General features: G+C 49.0%; 1 protein-coding gene across 3 annotated transcripts in view; it reads left to right on the forward strand.

The window, feature by feature from the left end:
• TDRD9 (tudor domain containing 9) overlaps positions 1–11,404 on the forward strand; it is a 147,804-nt gene that overhangs the window by 50,174 nt on the left and 86,226 nt on the right. For all 3 annotated transcript variants that reach the window (XM_006160071.1, XM_006160073.1, XM_006160072.1), the window contains exon 8: positions 6,365–6,468. In XM_006160071.1, coding sequence (XP_006160133.1) covers positions 6,365–6,468 — 104 coding nt within the window. The remainder of the gene's footprint in view (positions 1–6,364; positions 6,469–11,404) is intronic.

Below are 11,404 nucleotides of genomic sequence, written 5' to 3' on the forward strand. Positions count from 1 at the left end.
CCTCAGCCCACTGGACACAGGTGGCTGCCCTTACTCACCCCTCCATTTTGAACAATCCAGAATATTTTTAGCTCTTGTCATATGTCCCTTGGAGAGTAAAATGCCCTCATAGGAAACCCCTATAGACTGTGCCTTGCCAGAAGGTGAGTTCCCGGAGGTGGAATTGCTGGCTGAAGGATACCTGTGTTTGTCATTTTGAAGGGATAGTGTCGACCTGCTCTGAAAGGAGTTCAGCTCCCATGAAAAACACTGGGAAGGTGGAGCAGTCGTAGCTCCTACGGAGAAGCTGGCTGGATTTCACCTACCGCACAAAGACACAAGTCATCAAACCTAGTTACATCAGTGGCAGTCCTGACGGCCATGAAACTTAGCATTTTGTTTTTTCTTTTTAAAATGTTGCTGTAGGGCATGTTAGCTTGCTGGAGAGAGACTAAGCGAGCGAGAGAGGAAGCGAGAGCACTTCCCTGCCCGGGGGCAATCGCCGTGCTGCAGTCCTTCTCCATTCCCGTCACTGGAGTCTGGGCACACACGCACACGTGCCAGCGCACCTCCCAAGCCTGCGGGTGTGGGACTCGAACTGTGCAGTGGGTCCTATAGGACCTAGCGCCTTCAGTACCACACCACCGAGCTGGTCCGATGTAGCCCTTCTTTTCCACCTTTTTAATTTACTTATTTATAAATGAGTTTTTTGCTTAGGGTACGTGTGTGCGCTTGTCAGACAGAGATCACCCCTTGGGCTTGACCGTGTTGCAGTGCCTTCTCCTCCATTCTCCTCTTGGGATTTTGGGCAAGCGCACATATACGCCTGGCTTGGTTTTGAAGCCACTGGGTCTGGGACCCGAATGCAGAGTCAGCCACGTGGGATCCGACTGCCCTAGCTACCATCCCAGCTGGCGGCCCTACCCTGTAGCACTTGTGCAGAGTCTCTGTCAGACCTAGGAAGCTAGCCTAGGCGTGTTACTGCGTGTCACCCTGACTTCATGGAGCCACGCCGGCGTCACCACGCCCTCTGCTCCGTGACAGCCATCCAGGACGCCGCTCTGTACTTCGCTGTCCTGTCTCTTTAGGCTGTGACAGTTCCTCAAGCTTGATTTTTTTAAGTTGATTCATTTACTTACTCCTTCTGTGAGAGAGCCAGCCAGCCAGCCAGAGAGGCAGCATCCTCACAGAGCCCAGAGACAGAGCCCCCAGCGGGTCCAGGCACTGTGACCTCCCACCCCAGCCTGGCCTTAGCCGGCGCTGATCATGGACACACGCGGGCCCGGCGTCCTCAGGGAGGTTAGCCTTGCAGAGCCTCGTGCTCCCTGCTGCGCTGTCCTGCCCCTGCCTTACGTTGGGCTCCCGACTCCTTTGAGGAGTACTGGTCTGGTCTTTATGGGGTACCCCAGTACTGGGGTCTGACAGCCATTTTTCTCCTGATGAGACTTAGGTGAAGGGCTGTGGAGAGGAAGGCCATGGGTCAGGTGCTTTGTGTCATACATGAAGGCCACGCACCGTGACTCGCAGTGGAGACGCTGGCCCTGACCACTCGGCCAAGGCCACGTCGGCCAGCCGTCTCCACTGCGCCCGTACTCTCTTCTTCCCTCCCGCACTCCACTCAGAAACAAGCTGCTGAGTGCAGCCCACAGTCCAGGCTGGGGGAGGGTGCACGGGTTTGTAGCATTACCAGTTAGCGTTTTCTTTGGGCTGGGTGGTGGTGTCATGGTGAAATGTGATGCACTGCCCGGAAGTCCCATTTGGGACTGCCCTCAGTTTAAGTCCCAGAGACGTCCCTAGGTACGTGCATGGTGCAGGATTGGCTGAAGTCTGTGGGCAGAGTGCAGCATTGGGACCCTGCTCAGGAGTCTCTGTCTCTAACATGGACTCATGAAAAAGTAAATCAGCTTAAACATTTTTTATTTCTTTCTGACTCATTTTGGACTGTGAGAGTGATGGTTTATGAGTCTGGTATTCAAGTGGCCAAAGTAGAAACCTTTTTTATTTCTTTTTTAAAACCATTCCTGTTTTTTTCTTTCTTTTTAAAGAAATCTTCTTCCCTCCCTCCCTTCCTTTCCATTCAGTTTAACCAGAGAGGGACAGAGTGAGAGAGAAAGGGGGGGAGTACTGAGAAAGCAAGCCGCCAGGTCTGGGACTCCAACTGTGGTCGGCCCTGTGGGAGTCCAGCACCCTTAACCACTGTGCCACCTGCTGGGCCCAAGAAATTTTTAAAAATGTATGATGGAGAGCACTTGTACATTACGAGAGAGGCAGAGAGGGGAGCACCCTCTCCAGGGCTTGGTCATGCTGCAATCCCCTTCCTTCTGTCCTCTAGCCCATTAGCATCTGGGTGCCCACACAGGTGCCCAGTGCATTTTCAGGCCAGTCCGACTGGGGACTTGCACTCCAGTTGGCATGTGACTTCCAGTTCTGTGGTCCGGCACACTACCAACTACGCCACCAAGGCTGGGCACCACCTCGAGTCCAGTTAGTCCTTGCCGATGTTTATTCTGCACTGTCAGAGCATGCAGGCTCCTGGTGTCTCCCTGTGGGCGGGCTGTGGAGCTGCGTCAGACCTGGGCATTTGTCCCTGGAGCCTGCATGGCCAAGATGGCCCAGCCTCCAGGCCACCAGGCCCCCTCCTCAGCAGGCTGGGATACCTGGTTTTAGCACTTTTTATCAAACAACATGCCTTTGGTATTAGTAGGGGTTCAGGGAATATTCCAGTGAATGAACGTGCAACCCTGGGCGGCATGTCGATTTCAGGCGTGTAAGAACGGTGTTCCGTGCAGATCCTGTTCCAAAGCTTTTGAAGCCGAGCACTGTTGTTTGCCTGTCCTGACGGCTGAGCACGCTCGAGTGGAAGCAGCTGTGGATCGGAAACAGACACAGTGTGTAGAGCAAAGTGGGGGTCAGGGGGCCAGGCACCTCTGAGGAGATCGCTGTGGCCCGAGCCCTTCCTGGGTTTATTCTTTCATGGGGCCCACGGGGAGAGAGAAGCAGAATGCAAAGCCAGTTTCCTGATGTCATCAGCTGGGGACATGGACCCTCTGGCGTCTTGTGGTTTTATACGGCTTTCTCTGACCTTCCCGGACCTTCTCTGGCTGACACAGCTTCCTTTAACCAGCATCACCCTACAGGGTTGACACAGGCCGAATCTTGGGGCCAGCAGGTAGCGTGGTGGTTAAGGGCGCTGGACTCCCACGTGGCTGCCCAGGATTCAAGTCCTGGACCTGGCAGTTTGCTTTCTCACCCTACCCGCCTCGCTCTGTCCCTCTCTGGTCAAATTGAAATAAATAAAGTTAAATGAAATAGTTCTTTAAAAAGAAAGAAGAAACGTTCGCTAGGCCCTGCAGCGTCAGCACAAGGACCATGTTCCCACTTGTGTTTTAAGGCCACTACTGTGTCGCTCAGGTCTGGCTGCTGCCTGCACTGCTAAGGTTGCAAGCTCGTCGCTCTCACGGTCCAGCCTCAGTGTCGTCAGGTTCCTAGGCGGGACGCCAACCTGGCCTGTGTTTGCCGTCACCCTTTCCTACCTCCTCAGGGACTCGCCTTGTCCTCTGTCCCCTGCTGTCCTTGCTCTAACATCTCCTCCTTGCTCCCCTTTCCTCCCATGTGAACCGAGCAAGCGCCTTCTGTGTGGAGAAACACGTACTTCGGACCCAGGGTGCTCCACGGCCTCTGAGCTCTGCCCCGCCTCCATGGACGCTCCACTCGCTGCACTGGGGCTGCCGCTGTCCCCACCCATCGACAGCTGCACTGCCAGGCTCGCTAGCGGCCTCCTTGTCCCGTCAGAGGTCGGCCTGCACCCCAGCTGGCCTCTCTGGTACCTGGCACTGTGACCACTGCGTGTTTTGGAAACTCACTCTCCCCTCAGGTCCCATGGTGCTCTCCTGGCGCTGTTCCCACTCTGGCTGTTCCTTTTCTCTGTCCTTCAAAGAGTCCTTTTCATATTTTATTTTCAATTTCTTTATGCCAAAAAAAACCCCAGTAAAGTACATGAAGTGTAAATGCACTCTGTGATGAGATTGTGGGGCGCACCTCCCCGCCTGCCTGCCCCGGACGCCCCACGTGGCAGTCGGGATCACACCCCTGCACCTAGAGTACAGCTTCCTGTGATCCCCTCACAGCTCGGCCGCTCCTTGGGCCCACAGTGCACCTGCAGTGGGTGTGGGAGGGCGGTGAGCGGTGGGGTGGTGTGTTTTCCCTGGATGGACAATGGCTATCTGCAGTGCCCGTCCTCGCTTGCAGACACAGTGGTGCAGCCGTCCCGTGGCCTCAGTGTGCGCCAGGGATGGTCGTTCTGCCCAGTCACACCGACTGGACAGGCAATGGGAGGGATGCTGAGCCTCTTTGGGTTCCACCTGCAAAAGGACAATGTTCCCCCATGTCTCTGTGCCCTCCCATCTCTCCTCACGTCCTCCCCTTCTCTGACCATCTCCTCCCATACCCCGCCTCCCTGCTCTGACCGTCTCCCCACACCCCGTCCCGGTGCCCGACCGCCTCCCTCCGTAACCTGTCCCTGAGCCCCAGCACCCTTTCCCTGCAGCTGACAGCCTCCTCTCACACTGCACCCCTGTGTCCTGGTGCACCGTACATCGAAGCCTCCTCCCCAGATGGCGTGCCTCCCCTGGTTTGCCTGTGTGTTTCTGCAAGCAAGCCGTGAGGCCCGGGACACCCAGCGCCTTGTCCACCGCGCCTCTCCTTGAACTCGCCACAGAGGGCCGGTTCTGCAGTGGGCCAGGCCGTACCGGCTGACCTCCGTGGCCGTCTGTGTCAAGCCTGGCTGAGGGAGGCCATGGCTGCAATTGGCATCTCAAACTGTTTAAAAGTTGTTTTTGGAGGTTGGAGTCTAGAACTCAGGGATGCTCACGGAAATTGTTGCCATCTTCTTTTCGTGGCTTGTCTGTAGGAAGCCATGTCTAGATGGGTCTGAACGCCGCTGTTGGGAGTCTGTGAAAAGTACACCTTTTCTATTTCTTTTTCTTTTTTTTTTGAGATATTTTTGCTATAGAGCATGTGTACTTGCCAGAGAGAGACTGAGACAGAAAGTGAGAAATCATCCCAAGGGGGGATGGCCACGCCGCAATTCCTTCTCCTCCTTTCTCTCGGGATTTGGGACACACATGTACATATGCCTGGCATGAGTTTTTAGCTGCCAGGCCAGGGACTCGAACCGTAGTTGACTATGTGGGAGTTTAGCGACGCAACCATTATGCCATCTGCTGGTCCCACACCTTTTCTATTTCTTTTCTGTGCAGTTTTGTTATGATAAATATTAGTTATCATTGGGATAAAGTAGGAACTTATTTGAGGGAAAGCTTAAATTCCAGAAATGGAGTATTAGGTATGCTTCTCCCGAGTCGTGAACCCCCGAATCAGCTCATCACGCTTACTCCACTAGAATTGTGACAGTAGTAAACAGGGAGTTACTCGTATACTAGCCGATTGAATGTATTCCAGTGAGATAGGGAAATAACTAATCTGCGTTTCTCATTGACTTGTGACCACACAAAGGCTTGCTTTGTTGTGCCCCTCACAAAGTGCATGCAGTGTTTTGCGTCTAGTAGCTGCTAAGTAAACTACAGGAAGCCTTCTTACTCCTGGCGAGAAGAAGCAAGTATGGGAGGCAGTGGTTGAGTGCTCACCATTGGGTGGTAAGTGTGTAGGGTGTGGTAGAGACATATGGGGCTGGCCTCAGCTCTGTGAGGGCTGGCCGCTGGGCCCAGTCATGACCGTACTAGGAGTTTGCTGTGCCTCGACGCTCCAGCATTCTGTAGCGGGGCCCGAGGGGCGATTTAAGAGCGTCTAGGCTCCGTTTAGCTTTGTTGCCCACAATGACAAGCAGTCTAGTAACCCCGAACCTTGGCAGACAGATGCCTCAGCGTGTGGTCTGTCATGGCTGCAGATCGGCACATCTCCGTGTGCTGTCACCCTCCCCTGGTACTTTTGATTTTCAGGGGTGCCTCACACACAGGAGGGCTCAGTCTTAGGGCCCTTCAAGGCAGTGCTTTAAAGATCAGAGGGCTGGAGCTCTGGCTTTGGGTCGGAAACACTTCCTGGCTCCAGAGGCGTTCGGAGCAGCCTCTCTATTGGTTTTCTGCCCATCACTCAGCTCTTTGGGTTTGTCTCCCTGGTTCCATCCTCACTTCAGGGCCTGGGAAGGGGTGACCAGGAGCAGGAGCCTGTGGCCAATGTCACATGCGTACTCGTACACGGCCAGTGCTTAGGGACTGCCTGCAGATGACATTCTTTGTGAGTTAACTTTTTACTTTTTATGTACTTATTTTTTCTTCTACAGTGGTCTTCAGAGGGGAGAGTCACTCAATGAACCTCAGAAGTCCTCTGTATCCTATTTTGATATTTCAGCCTTTGCCTTTATTTTCAGCTTCCTCCTCATCTCCGGGAAGAACCAATGATAACCAAGGACATATATGAAGTTGCTGTCTCCCTAATTCAGATGTTCGATGAGTTAGATATGAAGGAGAGTGGGTAAGAGACACTCCCGTTGGTAATCTATTTTAATGGTATGAAATTTAAAACATGACTCAATAAATTAGAAGCTTCTTAGTGTATTTACAGCATTATGATAGATAAAGACTATAAATCCTTTCTCAATAGTACTATTTTAAAATTAGCATTTTGGAAATTTTGTATTGGAGATTCCTGCTCTGTAGTAGATAAAGCCAGACCAAGTGCAGCGTTTTTGTTCTTTCTTTATTTAAGTGCTCAGTCTTTCACAGGCACATTTTCGTCTCCCCTCCATTTCCGCGTCTGACCACCACTACGACTTGTGTCCTAGCATAACATTCCACACATACTTAAATCCAAGCAAAGGGGACCAGCAGGTGGCGTGCTGGTTGAGGTGCTGGACACTCCCACATGGCCAACCATGGTTCAAGTCTTGGACCTGGTGGCTTGCTTTTTCACTTCCTCTCTCTCTCTCTCTCTTTCTCTTTCTCTCTCTCTTTCTCTTTGGTCAAATTGGAATCAATGAATGAATAAATAAAATTAAATAATTCTTGAAAAAAAGGAAAAAAAGCAAAGGGTAGAGCTCCATCTTTAAAACTAAACAGGCATTTTGGACAACATAGTCTTGGCAGTGGAACCTGGGCAACATTTATCAAACATGATAGGGAAAGTTCTCACTATGCATTATAAAAAGGACAGCCAGGTGGGACCAGCAGTTAGCGTAATGGCTTGTTGCTGAATTCCATGTAGCTGACCGCGGTTTGAGTCCCAGACCCAGTGGCTTAAAGTCACTCCGGGTGCATGTGCATGCATGCCCAAGATCCTGAGAGGAGAATGGAGGAGAAGGGGTTGCGGCGTGGCCATCCCCCCTGGGGAGTGATCGCTTGCTTTCTATCTCTCTCCGTCTTTCTGGCGCATGCACACGCCTTATAGCAAAAAAAACCTCTCAAAATAAATAAATAAATAAATAAAGGACGGCCAGGTATCATCTGCTACAGAAATGAAACAAGAGGGAAAATTTTAACAAGCTGTTTAAACTATTTTCTTAAGGAGATGTCCTCCACTGCCAGAGACCTTAAATAGCCTCCTGGTCAGTCATCTGGAAGCGATTCTTCACGTAATTGATGAATTTGGCTTCCTCTTTGGGAAGAGAACCACCTTTTTCTATACTTGCTTGCATTTTTGCTTTAATGTCTTCTACAGAACTAGGTCCTTTTGGTGTTTTAGGAGTGTTTTCCTGCTTTTTGAACGATTCTTGACCTTTCCATCTTGGTGTTGATGGTTTTGAGTCTTTTCCATTCTGGTTTGGTTTTAAGCATTTTTGCCAGGAGTGTCTCATATATATTTCTTCACTGGAGTTTTTTCTATTTCCTCATCTTCAAAATCATTATCATCTTCATCATCATCATCTTCATCAGCATCAAGTTTTACTTTTTTCTGGGGAACCCTGCTACCACCTCCAGGGGCAGATCGCTTTCCAGACACACCTAAGAATTTCATGTCCTCTTCCTCTTCTGACTCTGCATCTTCCTCCACAGCTACTAAGTGCTGTCCCTATATGCCCCGGCCATGAACCACACTGCAACCTTAAGACCACAGGTGGTGCTCTTTCAGAGCCCCAAGGGAAACCATTGGCTGTACAGACATTCTCGGTGTTGCCGGTGTTACTTTGATCGAACTGCCTTCGTAGTTCACTGCCTCTGCTTCAGCAGTGTGCAATTCATCCTTTACACCAGCCCCTAAACTGACCGTTCTTAAAGATACCTGGTGATCATTCTCATCATTGTGCACCTTAAAGTGGTAATCTTTGTCAGCCTTTAGTTCACAACCGAAAAGATGGGGGGTGGGGCTTGTGTCCTTGTCCACGAAATCTCCCATGGGGTGATGGCACACACTTAGGTGGGCGAGAAGGCCGTTGGAGGCGAACAGCTATGGCTCCTGAAACAGCCGCACAGGACGGGATCACTCCCAGCACGTGCCGTTTGGGGACTGCTAGTTGTAAAAGCTAGGGTAGAGAGTGGAGATAGAATAGCTCTTCCTGACACGTGGGAGTGTTATCTCCGTGATCCCGGGGTAGAACTTTAAGTACCTAGTCAGTAGAGATGGTTGAAAGCCTTTGTTTTCATTTTCCAGAAAGGTGTGTTTCTGACTCTTGGCAAATGTCGATTCTTGTAGCTGGCTGTTTGAACCGTGGAAGATGTTTCCCGTTAGGACAGTTTCAGGTTATAAATGTTATAGTTCACAATTAAAATAGCACACGGTGTTGCAGTGCTGAGCCTTTGCTATGCTGCTTTTACTACAGCTTGTAAATACCACTTGTACTTCGGAAAACCATGAAAACGAGGCTTCCACTCCTCAGAGCAACTAGAACTAGGTAACTGGGGTGGTTTCTCCTTACAGGCTTTAGAGAGAGATGGACAGACACCTCTGTAGTTCCCTTCTTTTAGCCGTAATTATGAAATCAAAACACATATAAAGGCTGAAGCTGCTGATTGGCTTCCTTTCCTCCTGAGCAGTATGGAAGACGAGGTAGCTGGGCTCTAGTCACGGCCGCCCTCTAGTCTCCGTGCAGCTTCACTGTGAGCTATTTGAGCTCCACTTTTTCAGCTTTCCGAGATCTGATTTTTTATATCGTTAGTTGCTTACTTTTACTATACTATGTGTTACTTTATTTAGTCATCATCCTTTCATCTCAGACTTTCCTTCTTGGCTCATTTTCATTCTTTCTAAAGTATGTCCTTCAAAGGTTCTTTACTAAAAGTCTGTTGGTAGCCCGTCTGGTGGTGTAGTCGGTAGCAAACTGCACGGCAGTGCTGGAAACCGCATGGCTGAGGGTGGGTTTGGATCCCCATGTCAGCCTCAGGACGTCTCAGGCGTGTGTGTTCACTTAAGATCCAGATAAGCTGGAGGGCCGTGGGAAGGGAATTCTGCTCTGGGGGACCCTGTCGAGGGTGCCTTCCTCTCTCTGTGTGTCTCCCTAGCGCACATGTGTGGATTCAATTTGCTAGTATTTCGTTGGGTTTTTTGCACCTGTATTCATCAGGGAATCGTGTCGGTCTGTAGTTCTTTCTCTCTCTCTTTTTGTATCCTTTTAGTATAAAGGTGATGGTGGCTTCATAAAATGAGTTTGGCAGCAGGAGTTCCTTTCATTTCACTTGTTAGAAATAGTTTGGGAAAATTGGTGTTAATAGTTCTTTAAAAGATTTATAGGATTCACAAGTGGGACCTGGACATTTCTTTGTTGGGAGACTATTACTGATTCAGTCTCATTGCTTGTTATATAGTAGTCTTTGAAGCACAACAATTGTTTTAGATTTTTTTCCATAGGGTGTGTGCACTTCTCAGATACAGGGAGAGGGAAAGTGAGAGACACCTCCTAGGGGCAATAGCCACACTGTAATCCCTCTCCTCCATTCTCTTGGGATTTGGGCATACACGTACATGTACCTGGTGTGTTTTTAAGCCTCTGGGTCCTTTTTCGAACCAGGAAGTTGGCCACGTGGGATCCAGTATCTTTACCGCCTTGCCTACCAAAACTTAATTTTGATGAACTCTGCTTTATTTATTTTTTCATTGCTCATAATTTTGGTGTCGTATTTAGGAATCCACTGTCAAGGTCAAGGCCATGAATCACTTATTTTTTCTAAAAGCTTTAGAGTTTAACTCTGCATTTAGTGCTTTGACCAGTTTTGAGCTGGTTTTTGCATATGGTATGAAGTCAGAGTCTAACTTCATTTTTTCGTGTGGGGCTGTGTAGTTGTCCCAGCACTATTTCGAAACTGTCCCCTCCCCACCGAGTTATCAGGGCACCCTGTTGGAAATCAGTTAGCTCTAGATGCATGGGTTTGGTTCTAGACTCACGCTTTTCCCATTGATCTTTATTTCTACCCTGTGCCAGTACCAGTCTTGATTTTCATTGTAGTAAACTTTGAAACTGGAAATGTGAGCCCTCCTGCTATTCTTCTTTTCTGTTTTGTGTCTCTTGTAATTACATGTGAATTTTAGACTCCGAATATCAATTTTTTTTTTATAGGTTTTCGCTATAGGGCGCATGCGCTCGCCAGACAGACAGACAGAGACAGATATAAAGCGAGAAATCTCCCCCCAGGGGGGATGGCCACGCCGCATTCCCTTCTCCTCCATTCTCCTCTCGGGATCTTGGGCACGCACGCACACGCGCCCGGCCTGAGTTTTAAGCCACCAGGTCCAGGACATGAACTGCGGTCGACTATGTGTGAATCCAACAACATAGCCATTACGCTAACTGCTGGTTCCCAGAATATCAGTTTCTACAAAGAAACCGGGTTGGATTCGTGGATCTGTGGTAGGAGCTGTGTTGAATTTGTGAATCAGTCAGGATAATATTGCTCATCTTAACAATATTAACTATTTCAATCCATTAATATGGAAAGTTTTTCTAATTGTTTGTATAATGTTTTTGACATGAATTACAGTTTTCAGAATATAAATTTTATACTTTTCAGGTTAAATTTATTACTAAATATTTTAGTCATTTTGATGTTATTGTGAGTTAACTTGCTTTCTTAATTTCATTTTTTGGCTTGTTCATTATAAATGTATAGGAATAATAATTAATTTTTTTATATTTTGATCTTGTATCCTACAACCTTGATATAACTTGTTTCTAATAAATTCTAATGAGACTATTAGGGTTTTCTGCGTTTAAGATGATGTCGCCTACATATTTGAGATAGTTTTGTTCATTTGTTTCTAATCTGGATGCCTTTCATCTCTTTACCTTGCCTAATTGCCTTGGCCAGAACCTCTAGTACAGTGGTGAATGGAAGTGGCTAGAGAAGAGTCCTTATTTGTTCTTGGTCCTAGAGGGAGAGCGTCCGACCCTCACCACTAGGAATAGCGTTAGCCAGGGGCTCTTCTGCAGACGTTTTGATCAAGTTGAGGAAGTCCGTGTCTATTTCCAGCTCATTGAGTGTTT

The sequence above is a fragment of the Tupaia chinensis genome, unplaced genomic scaffold (genome assembly GCF_000334495.1).
Source record: "Tupaia chinensis unplaced genomic scaffold, TupChi_1.0 Scaffold000671_2, whole genome shotgun sequence".
NCBI classification, from domain to species: Eukaryota; Metazoa; Chordata; class Mammalia; order Scandentia; family Tupaiidae; genus Tupaia; species Tupaia belangeri.